General features: G+C 47.5%; 1 protein-coding gene across 3 annotated transcripts in view; it reads right to left on the bottom strand.

Annotated features, from left to right (window-relative positions):
• Positions 1-12,305, bottom strand: part of TBC1D22B (TBC1 domain family member 22B) — a 74,642-nt gene that overhangs the window by 43,483 nt on the left and 18,854 nt on the right. For all 3 annotated transcript variants that reach the window (XR_006818372.1, XM_046005832.1, XM_046005834.1), the window contains 4 exons: positions 5,769-6,076; positions 3,136-3,315; positions 2,530-2,600; positions 1,018-1,146 (listed from right to left, as the gene is read on the bottom strand). Coding sequence is in view for 2 of the 3 variants with exons in the window: in XM_046005832.1 (XP_045861788.1) it covers positions 1,018-1,146; positions 2,530-2,600; positions 3,136-3,315; positions 5,769-6,076 (688 nt within the window). In the remaining variant the exon portion in view is untranslated. The remainder of the gene's footprint in view (positions 1-1,017; positions 1,147-2,529; positions 2,601-3,135; positions 3,316-5,768; positions 6,077-12,305) is intronic.

Here is a 12,305-nt window from a genome sequence, read left to right as displayed (position 1 = left end):
AACCTCCCCTAATAAACCACTCACATCTCCTAGCAATAGGCTTCACAACCTAAGAGGATCAGCCGCTTATTCCTGGTGCTCTGGAGTCTGTTTCCCTCTGGGCTGGCACATACTCAACAGGTGTGATCGAAACAGGGACCCCCTCCTTCAGAATCTTACTCATCAACGGTCGCCAAGGAGTGGAAGGGCTCTTATGGCTGTGCTTATAAGCCAGGACGGGGAACCCGAGGGAGCTGGCCTTCAGTAACTGGGACTGACCGTCTTCACTTCTATCACCAAAGAGGTCACTATAGTTGATTTCTGCTTCAGGATTTCTCTGTGCCCAGTCTACCGACCCCAAGGACTGTGTCCGTGGCAACAGAGGCTGCTTCAGTTCCTGAGGCTTGCTGAGGACAGTTGCCAGCACCCAGCCTTCCCCCCCACCCCCGCTTCCCTCCTCTTTTGGCAGGCTGTGGGGACCACTATGAGGGTGATGGCGCACTCCCTGCTGAGCTGGTCCTGCAGACAGATGGACAGACAGGGGACTAAGAAGGCGCTGCCGCTGCCAGAAGAACATACTGATGTCACACAGTCCAGAGGGTCTGGACTACTTCTGAGCGAGCTCATCTTTCACTCTGTGCCCCAAGACCCTTACTATTTGCAAGCTGGGGACCAACAGCCTTGGCAGCATCTGAGAGTTTGTTCAAAGTGAAGGTCTCACCCTAGACCCAGTGAATCAGAATCTGTGTTTTATCATGATCCTTGGGTGTGTTTTTATCATGTTCCTAGGTGATTTATATGCACAATAAAGTTTGAGAAGCACTGCCAGTGATTAGTGCCAAAAAAAAAAAAAAAATCTATTCAAAATGGCTAAAATCAGAGCTACTCATTAGAAAAAGGGGAAGCAGTTCTGGGAATAAACGTAATTCCTAATGAGCACACCAGAGCCTGCAGACTTGGAAATCCTGCACTCCAACAGTACTCCTAGGAGACACACCTGAAAATTATGACTAGTAACAAAAAAGGTGATGACTGTACCTGTCGGTAGGTATCCTGGTGATGTTCCTCATTTCGAGAGTCATAATACTGCTCAATGAAGCCAAAATATTCCTCTCGCTTCCGCTGCAGGGTCAACTTCCTCCTCTCGGTGTTTGCGGGGAGATAGCCCTACAGACAGGACTGCTGGTCAGATGGGGACACACGCTGGTTGCATGAATCTTTAATTTTTTATCTTAGCCTGAGGAGTGGCTTGGAAACTGTCGAAGGAATGGAAGGACAACTGCCAAGGGGACAAGAGTCCTCCCTTCTTGGGTCTGGCCACCCAGTGCTTGCCCTCTCCTCCTTCAACGAGCCCCACATGTGGGCAGATGAAGCAAGGCCAGCTTTCCCAGGGTTAGTTACCCCCATGGCCCTGCACCATGTGTGTAGCGCACTCGGCTGGCGAGCACTCGAGAGCCCCCGGAGTTGGCGTGGCTGAGCAATGGATGTAGGTCAATGGGAGGGAACTGGACCCAATTTGGGGCCTCGGAGGGCTGCGTGTGTGCAAGGTAACAGGTCCGAGAATCCCAGCAATACGGCCCCCTCTGTGACACACCTTGGTAGCATGCCGTGGACGTCTGTGCCGGTCACATAACCTTTTTCACGGTAACAGTCAGAATTCCCAGCTAAGGAAGCTGAGCGGAATCTGTGACACAGCAGTGACAACCCACAGACACAGAGCTCCCAGCAGCGGCCTCCTGCCTTGCCAAAGCTCCGGGCCAACTTCCCTCCTCACCCCGGTCTAGACCCCACTCTCCATTCCTGAATCTCCTGCTCCCCTTCTGTTCTCACCAAACCTCTTCACAGCATCTGCCCCTCCTGGAGGTGGCCCAGGCAGTGGTAACACGGCTGCGGGAGGGGGCAGGGCTCAGGAGAGTTGCCCTTCCTCTTGCGGACATTTAGGTCCTACATCCCACAGCCAGTGCCTGGAGAGCAGGGACAGTGTTTTATTCATGTCCTCGTATCCACATAGCAGCTGGCACCACGCCTGGCAAACAGCAGGCCCTTAACCATTCCTGACTGATGAATGAGCGAATGTGAACAGCTCAGGAAATCCTAGCGTCCCTACCCCAGGGGCTGGCCCAGTGCTCTGTCCTTAGTGAAAGTGGGACTAGTGCAGGCTTCTGCGGGAGGCCCACTTTTCAGCCCCACGACTGCAGAGTGGCTCTCCACTGCTCCGGTTATCCCTGCTGGAAGAGCAAGGAACTCCAGGGAACGTGGGAGCTGGCCCAAACATGTGCTGGGATCCCCAGCTCACTACACTCTTTCTCCCTGGTGTTGAGAACGTGAGATTGTGACTACAGGGAAAAGCTGTGCTCTTCTATACGTGCGTGAATAAACTTGCGAGAGTGCGTTTCTCCACGCACAAAAAAAAGACGACAGTCCCACAGATCTGCCGTACCCAGTGGGACCGGAAGTCTACGCAGTAAGATGAATGTGTCCAGACTAACCTCAGCAGGTAAGAAGGGCTGTGTGAGGCTCACGCTTCTCTACACAGTGGGTAGAACTCACCGACAGGAGTCTCCAGGTTACAGGTCGAACCTCCCTGGGAACCCCTGGCCAGCTACACTTCCTCAGTTCATCTGTAAACAGAGAACAGCTGTGTTGGATGTGCTCTTCCCACAGGGCCCTAAAACGAACCTCAGCCAGCACTGCCTGACTCCACCCACCATTCCAGAAAGACTGCCGCCACCAGCACCAGCGGCTACTGACAAGCACAGGGAAAAAGCCCCCAACAGCAGCCCTGAGCAGCACAGTGGCCAAGACATGGCTCCGCAGTGGTGAAGCGGTCAGCTCAGAGGTCAGACTTAGAGGGGAAAAGGAAGCCCAGTGAGTGTGGATTTCAGTCCAAATCGCCTTGAGGAAGGGGAGACCAAAGCCAGGAGAGCTGCACTATGGTCTACGGGCCACAGAATCCAGTCCCACCTAATATGGTCCCTAATTCCTAGGAACATATTTCTGACTTAATACCTGCATGTCACTGCAATGGGCACCAGATCAGGAGATGCTGGAAAAGTAAAAGAAGGAAGAATAAAGAGCAATAGCTTCCAGGTCTCTCTGGGAGAGTTCCAGTCACCAGGAACTCCTACCTCGCCCAGGGGGTCCCCAGGGACTCACCTAAGTCAGTGTTGTGGCTGGAGAGAAGCTGCCGGAATTTTTCTAGGCGGGTTTTCTCCCGGACAGTCATCGGGGGTGCCCCAGACGCGTTCTGGTCTGAGATGCGGGCAACCAGGGGAATGATGGGTCGGAGAGGGAGGGACTGCTGTTTGTGCAGTGGGTTCCTCAGGCATGTATCACCTGCGATAGTGAAAGAGAGACCGGGTGGCATGTGGAGCATGGACACGAACGAGTCTTACGCTGGCGGCTTGGCACCAGGCCCTCTGCCGAAACCGCATCTGCGCCGCCCAAAGGTGCCCGCTGAGGGGCGGCTGGGGACCCAAAGGCGGGAGGATGGGCTGGGTTGTAATCACCCCCTACCGAGGTGCCTTCCATGCTGTCAGAGACTCTGGATGCCAGAGCAACTCTGAGCACTTTTGTAGCCACTCTAGAGGGCAAGCAAATATTTTCTTTCTACCTCAATTTAGAATGTTCCTTCATGCCTAATGTTGCGTTTGGGGGGAGCACAGCCTGAGGCCAGGTTTGCCTTCCCTTTCCACATCACAGAGCACATGAGAAATGATGACACGGGAAAGTGTGTGTGATAAAAACAGGTGGCTGGTGGCCTGAAACCTAGCCCCCACGCGGGAGCCCCAAGGGCTGAGAAGAACAGGAGAAGTGGCATAACTCTAACCTGTTCTCGGCCCATCCATGTGCCCTGAACACCAGGTGAAAAGCTCTGTCCCAAGGCAATTTAGTCTGGGGAGGCTAAAGTTCCTCTGTGCTCCCACATTTCCCTCCCAGAGGAACCAGGTTTTAAGCCTGCTGGGACATGACTGAAGGAACAGGAGCACAGACTTGAGCAGAACCATATGTCTGGTTCTAGACATTTCTAACCTAGTGGTGCAGGACTGACACTGACTGGGTCCTCACTATGTATAAGACATCGGGCAGGTCACATTTACCTGGGCTTTCTCGTTGGATTCTCACAACACACGGTAGAGATCTGGCACTCCTTTATGGAGGAAGAAACTACAACTCAGAGGGGTGAATGGTGATTTGCTAGTGAGAAGACCTGAGATGCCACTTTAGGTCTGTGTGCCTCCAAAAACCCTTATTTATTTTACTACCCCAAAGAAAACTCAGTGTTTTCGTTTTAAATTCTGACTGTCCTTCCATGGCTGTTCCATATTCTTTAACTGTCTGGGCCTTAAAAAGCAGTAGCCACAACAAGAATTAAATGACTAACACACACAACTAGACGGTTGACGGAAACGCCTGCTACAGGGTATTCGGCTGGGGTGCCTCGTGTCACATGGGGCCTAGAAAACACACACCGCACACTGCAGAGCTGAGAGCAATGTGCACTTCTGAGAGCACAGATTTTTTTTTAAGATTTCTATGTATTTATTTGACAGAGAGAAGACAAGCAGAGGGAGCAGCAGGCAGAGGGAGAGAAAGCAGCAGGATCCCCACTGAGCAGGGAGCCTGATGAGGGACTTATCAGGCCCCTGGGATCGAGATCTGAGCTGAAGGAAACTGTTTAGTCGATTGAGCCACCTAGGTGTCCCTCTGGTATCAGACTAATGGATGAGGCTCACAAGAGGGACCATAAAAGGAATGCTCTGGACGGTTCCGGCTGCACATGCACAGCACCTTCACTGGAGGCTATGGCAGGGCCTTCCTCACACTGGGACCCTTGGAGACCCTCAGTCACAGCACAAAGACACTTCCAAGAGCCTACAGCTGTGGGCCTCCATCAGCTAACTGCAAACACCCATGTGGGCATGGCCCTGAAGGTTCAACCTGGGGCCCGGGTCAGTGATGGAAAGTGGCTGTGGAATAATTTTAAAGGCATTACAGCTTAATTTCATGACCACGTGCTTATTCTGAAACTGCAGAAGTTGTTCCCTCAGAACACAAGTCAGGCAGACTCCAGGGCTCTGCCATTCCTCTGCTTCCTTTCACCCTTCTCCGCCAGCTGTTCTAACTTTCACTGGAACAATGACACTTCCCTCTCCAAGCGAATGACTGGCTTCCACAAAACCCCTTAGGGCAACATTACATACAGCCATGGATGCTTAAAGGAGTACAGTGACAGTCCCCAAACATCGGATAAAGCCACCATCACCTTGACCAGTTGCTGAAAAAAATAAACAGGAAGGGTGTCTCCTCCCACCCCACCCAACCCGATGGGCAGGGAGCTGTGACCCAGAGCCTTCAGGCCCACCTTGCTCCGTCCCCCGAGAACAGGGAAATGTCAGCCCTATGCTAGTGACTGCTCCCAGGGCTGAGGAGGCCAACCAACAGTGCCAAACGTCTGTGGCCACGAGCAGTTGTACATATGTTCATTTATTCTTAAGCCTGACCCCGTCTACAGCAATGTGAAGCAACCAAACTGCAGAAGTTTGGGAAAGGAAGAAGAGAATGGCAGGCAACACCGAGAGTCGGGAACTGAAGGCCCGGGGAGCCATCAAGGTGGGAGAAGCAAGTACAGCCTATGACCCCTTAGGTCACTGATGTCTGAGGGGCTCAAGCTCTCACGATTATCAGCCAATGAAAGATCTCAGTGATGCCCTACAGAAAATCTGTTTATTTAAAAGGCATTCTGCTGAAAAGGCTGAAGCTCTGGAGGGGGGGAAGGATGGACTTACTGGAATTTCTGGACAGCTGAGCGTCACTGCTGGACTTGATGACCTTGTAGCTGGCGGGAACATCGGATGTTGTTGACTGGGAGCGTTCTGGCTTCACCCTCAGCTTGCTGTGGTTTTCCAGGACTTGGGCTGCAGTTGCCAGAGCAACTTTTGAGTTCAGAGTTTGGAAAGAAGGGGAGGAAAAGTCCTCTTCCTCGTCATCACCAATGTCCCAAGCATCACTGGTGTTCCGGGCAAACTCATGGAAGCTGGAGGCCTTCTTATTCTTCAACGGAACTGTGTTGACTTTGGAGCGTTCTTTGATGAAGCTTTAAGAAAGGAGACATCGTCACCAAGGAATGATCGGACACAGGACACATGTGACCACCTCCACTTGCTTAATAGTAACAGTATGACAAACTACCTGGTCTTTTCCTTTCTCAAACAAAAAAGCACTCACACCCACTCCTCACCTAGATGCGTCTGGACCAGCAGGATGCTACAAAGGCAGATGCAGCAAAGACGCTATGCTCACCAAATATCCCACGTGCTCCCCTACGATTCCCAGCCCCCTCGCACTGAGGGGAGGCCAGATGACTAGTTCCAGCCAAAGTGCTGAGGTGAGAAGTGAGGTAATCCCTGCCAAGCCGAAGCAGACAAGAAAAGTGTGAGTTCTCTCTGTAAGCTTTCCTCTACCGTGGTGACCGGCTGGAGCTGGGGGGGGGGCAGAGGGCAGTGCCTCCCTCACCTGGGAAACAGAGTGGCTGCGAGAAACAGGGCCTGCCCCCCCCCCCCACTCAGCTCCACTTGGGACACATAGCATGAGCAAGGAAGAAACCTTTGTTGTGTCAATCCACTGAGATTCCAGAGTTAATCTCTTATGGCAACATAACCTGAACTATTGCTTAGAGTAGAAAAGAAACCACTGGCAGAACCAGTGATAATTTTAGGTAGGTACATATGCAGCACTAAACACTGAGCTCCAAATGAACAAGCTGTTCTTTTTTTATTCTGTTAAAGCCCTTCTGCTAGCCTAGAGGAGATGGTCTCATTTGGTGCTACTCAGTCTTGAAGACTATTTTTTAACAAAGAGAGGGCAGCCTCAGGGTCCACATATTTGTAAGCAACCTCAGATAGCTTAGAATTTTATTAATAAGATTTTTTGGGGATGGCTGGGTGGCTCGGTCAGTTAAGGGTCTGCCTTCAGCTCCGGTCGCAATCCCAGGGTCCTGGGATCAAGTCCCGCATCAGGCTCCTTGCTCAGTAGGAAGCCTGCTTCCCCCTCTGCCTGCTGCTCTGCTTGTGTTCTGACAAAAAAAAAAAAAAAAAAAGGACTGTTTTGTTTTTTACTGTGTTTTTTTACTGTGTTTATTTTTCTAAAGTTACTTTCCATTTTTGGCAAGTGATACATAACTGGCTCTCTACTTCTAATTTATAGAAGTGATAGGGTTTACTTTAAAATACAAATCTGGGACACCTGGCTGGCACATTTAGTGAATCATGTGACTCTTCATCTCTGGGTTGTGAGTTCAAGCCCCGCACTGGGTGTAGTGATTACTTAAAAGATAAAATCCTTAAAAAAATAATAAAATATAAATCTAATTGAGTTTTTTAAAGACTTCATTCCTTTAAATCCATTTGGTAAATAACAGTACAGACTGTGGCAGAAAAACTATAATAAATATGGTGCATAACTAAAGTTTGGGAAATACCACATTAGCTCACTGATGAAAGAGAGCCTAGTTCTAAGAGTTATGCAGACCATTACTACTTTCCTGACCTTTTCCTCATTATGTCTCCCCATTAACATCTGCGGGCTCTTATTCTGGATCCAGGGGACTAAATGGCTGGGATATTTCTTCTTTTTTAAAAAATATTTATTTATTTATTTATTTTTAAAGATTTTTATTTTATTTATTTGACAGGCAGAGATCACAAGTAGGCAGAGAGGCAGGCCAGGAGTCGGGGGAGTGGAGCAGACTCCCTGCTGAGCAGAGAGCCCGATGTGGGGCTCAATCCCAGAACCCTGAGATTATGACCTGAGCCGAAGGCAGAGGCTTAACCCACTGAGCCACCCAGGCACCCCGGAAACAAAATACCATTTCCACCTGCTCAGTATCAAAGCTCTAAAGAGCAGTTCTCCTCAGTGTTGACCATCTGATACTGCCGGATTGGGTGGGGGGGTATACTGTACAGCCTTCTGGAAAACAACGTGGCAACATACATACCATAAGCCCTAAAATGGTTTGTAATCTCTGGTACTAACAAATAACCAGAGGGTCAAAGAGGCTTTAAGGCAGTTTATCATGGTGTTACTTTTTCTGCCTAAAGACTGAAAACAACATAAACATCTAGAAATTGGAAATGATGAAATAAATCACAGTTCAGCCACCAGACGAAATGTTATAATGCCCCTGAAAAGCACATCTTACAGGCTATTTAATAACACTAGAAAATGATCTCAATAAAGTGAAAATTGGAACCGAAAAATATTTTTGTAATCTCTGTATTAAGAGAAAAGTACATGCACAGAAAAGACCAGTAAGAAAATAGATCAAAATGTTAACAGTGCTTATCACTAGGCTGTGGAATTATAGGTGATATTTGATTTCATTTTTATAGGCCTCTGAATTATTCATGTTTCCTACAGTGAGCATAATATTTTTATTTATCAGTGGATAAGATTGTTGGCCTTCAGCAATCCCTAAAGTAAGGGTACTTATAAACTTACTGAATGAACAATCAGAAATGAACAAGAGCTCAAATCAAAGAAAATAAAACTGGAGTAACACATTGTGAATATATGCTGTCAAAAACCCATCCGTGAGCCAGAAAAGGCAAACTACTCCTCTGCGGACCTGGTGAGGCTATATGTTAAGGACCTGTCACCATGCCCGCTTCTCCTTTGTCGAGGGGGATGCAGGACCCACTGTGCAGTACACACCTCAGAGGGTCCCCTGTCAAGAACAAATAGGCAAGGGTCGCCTGGCTGGCTCAGTTGGTTAAGCATCTGCCTTTGGCTCAGCTCATGATCCCAGGGTCCTGGGACGGAGTCCCCATCGGGACAGGCTTCCTGCTCAGCAGGGAACCTGCTTCTCCCTCTCCCTCTGCCTTCCACTTCCCCTGCTTATGCGCTCTCTCTGTCCGAAAAATAAGTAAAATTTTTTTTAAAAGGAGAACAACAAACAGGCAGAAGTGCATCGATAAAAAACTGCATAGGAGTCTATGGTTATTGTTGTTTTCCTCTTTGGAGGCAATGTTTACCTCAAGATTGCACATCATGAACCCAACAGAGTGATATGGAGTGGTTTGGATACCAAGGTTCACTACTGTTTTTTCCTGGCTGTTTCCTAAATACTGTGTCTTGCTTTTTTATTTTATTTTTATTTGTATACTTATAACTATTATTTTTTTTGAGAGAGCAAAAGCATGCACATGTGCCTGTTGCAGGGCACAGGTTGGGAGAGGGGTAGAGAGAACCCAAGCAGACTCCTTGCTGAACGTGGAGCCCGCCACAGGGCTTGATCTCAAAACCCGAGATCATGACCTGAGCAGAAATCAAGAGTCAGATGTCTAACTGATTGAGCCACTTGGATGCCCCCTCCCCTTTTAAGTAGGCTCCAAGCCCAACATGGGGCTTGAACTCACCACCCCGAGATCAAGAGTTGCATGCTCTAATGACTGAGCCAGCCAGGCACCCATCCTAAATACTCTTCTGATACTTTGAGGATTTTTAAAATAAGCCATTAAATCAAGAAGCTGAATTTTAACTCTGGCAAAAAAACTGGCTGGATGCTGAATGAACACCGGCTGAAGCACTCGCACACTCTGGCCAGGGTTAAAACTCCACACCAAGAGACGGCCGTGTGGAGCGTTGGGCTTTCTATATGAATGAAGAATGTAAATCATCTGAGTGGTGTGTACATAAGGGTGTGTTATATTTTTCTTTACACCTTTTTATGCATTTCAAGTATTTCATTATATTTTTTGAAGCAGATGAAGATTCAGTATAAGTCAACTATTAGGAATTGGAATTTTCTCAGATGAAGACTTTTGCAAATAGAAATTGGAAGGACATACTGCAACACACTACAGAGCAAAGAAGGGAGGAAAGAATGTCATTCCCTGTGACAGAAGAACGGAAATTCCAAACAGACCATTTTGAGAAATCATTTTAGGGATACCTATTCCACAAAACCCAAAACTCAACCAACCAGTTAAAAAAGTCAGCTCTGTCCTCAGGAAGAGTCCTTCATGGGTGAAGGGGTTCCTAAAGGGGTAGGAGTCTGAGGACAGAAGGTTGGTGACAACCAACTCACAGAACCAAAGAGGCATGTCAGAGTGAAAAGGTACCTAGGTTGCCACTGAGAGAAAGCAAAAAAGTCTACAGACCAGCAACAATGGGGCTGAAGTGTTTTCATGTTTATTCATTCTCTTCTCTCTGGAGGAGATAATATAAATTTACACATACCCAAAAGTTAACATGTATTGGCCATTTACTGGGTGCCAGGTTCTGTGCTACTATATACACCCATTTTCTGATGAAAGCTCATTCGTAAGGCTATGAAGTACTATTATTATCATTACTATTTCCATTTGCAGATAAGGAAACTGTGGCTTACTGAGGTTATAAGCAAATCTAGGTCCACCTGACCTGGGAGCCTGCATACACTCTTTTTAACTAATCCACCTAGAAAAAGAGGTCTAGTAAGCTCTGTGGCCTGGGTAGAGGAGTTGTCAAGGGAACTGAGTACATAACACCACAGCTTTAATTTCCCAAGTGTGCACAGCTGAAAGTCCCAATGTTCTCGTCTTGTAGCAATCACCTCCTGTGTACACAGAACAGGCTGAGTATGTTGGTGGTCAGAAAGGGAAGAAGCCACATCCAAGAATACGGTCCTTGGAGAAGTCGCTCTCTTCCCTTTTGACATCAGTAAGTCACAACCAGAAAACCAATCCAGGTAATGCTGGCTGAGGGTAACTCTGGATAAGAGGTTGCCTCATTTTAACAAGGTTCCCCCAAATTTATAACCAACCCAAGGCACCATTAGGGTGGCTCAAAGTTTACCCAAGATTGTTTAAACAGATCTATATTAAACTTACAACCCAGTTGGCCTCTCACAGAGACCTTCATCACACCTCCTTACAACTGAATGCCAAATTATCATTTAAAAAGCACTTTTGAGGGGTGCCTGGGTGGCTCAGTTGGTTAAGCGGCTGCCTTTGGCTCAGGTCATGATTCCAGGGTCCTGGAATCAAGCCCTGCACTGGGTTCCCTGATCAGCAAAGAGCCTGATTCTCTCTCTCCCTCTGCCTGCTGCTCTGCTTATTGTGCTCTCTCCCTATCTCTCTGTCAAATAAATAAATAAATAAAATATTTTAAAAAATAAAATTAAAAAAAAAATAGGGGCACCTGGGTGGCTCAGGGGGTTAAGCCTCTGCCTTTGGCTCCGGTCATGATCCCAGGGTCCTAGGATCAAGCTCTCTGCTCAGCATAGAGCCTGCTTACCGCCCCCACCCCCGTCTGCCTCTCTGCCTACTTGTGATCTCTGTCTGTGAAATAAATAAATAAAATCTTAAAAAAATAAATAAATAAATAAAAGCACTTTTGAGGGCACCTGCCTGGCTCAGTCAGTGGAGTGTGCAAGTCTTGATCTCAGGGACATAAGCTTAAGTCCCATGTTGGGTGTAGACATTATATAAAGGTAAAATCTAAAAAAAAAAAAAAAAAAAATTAAAGGTACTTTCGCAAAGACCTCATTTAATCCTCACAACAACTCTGACATGAGTCTTATTATTTCTATTTCATAGATGAGGAAACTAAAGATCAGAGAGGTCAAGTAATTGCCCAAGACCATGGAACTAGAAGGGCACATGAGGGCCAATTGGGTGGCTCAGGGGGTTAAAGCCTCTGCCTTCGGCTCAGGTCATGATCCCAGGGTCCTGGGATCAAGCCCCGCATGGGGCTCTCTGCTCAGCAGGGAGCCTGCTTCCTCCTCTCTCTCTCTGCCTGCTTGTGATCTCCATCTGTCAAGTAAATAAATAAAAATCTTAAAAAAAAAAAAAAGGGCACATGACCCTGAAACTCAGAAAAACATAACAAATAGCACATCTGAGAGAAACTTAAGTTGTTTGGTGAATGGTAACTTGTTAATTGGGAACACAAACCCCAAAGGATACTTTGAGCAAGAGTGGCTGCAGGTCCTACTGGTTAGGAAACAAAGGATCAATCACTGTAATTTGATGGATACTACACTGTTTTGCTGATAGGGTTGCTTGCTTAATAGAAACAGGATACGAGTTTATTTAGGAAAATAATGTCTGACACTGGTAAGGGGAGTGAAGCAAGTGGGGGGTAATCAGTAACATACAAATCAACCCAGTCATCGAAATAACTAGCATGGCTTCCTGTGAACTAGTTTTGTAACTCGGAACTAGGACCTATCATATTCTAGCATCAATTCAGAAAACAGTAAATTTAGAAGCTTGTCATACCATCGAGTGGCCAATGGGGCCACTCTGCAGTAAGACTAGTTTTATTTGAGCTGTAAAAATTAC

Source organism: Meles meles, chromosome 5 (genome assembly GCF_922984935.1).
Source record: "Meles meles chromosome 5, mMelMel3.1 paternal haplotype, whole genome shotgun sequence".
NCBI lineage: Eukaryota > Metazoa > Chordata > Mammalia > Carnivora > Mustelidae > Meles > Meles meles.
The sequence above is the reverse complement of the archived record's forward strand: the minus strand, read 5'-3'. Positions and strand labels throughout refer to the sequence as shown.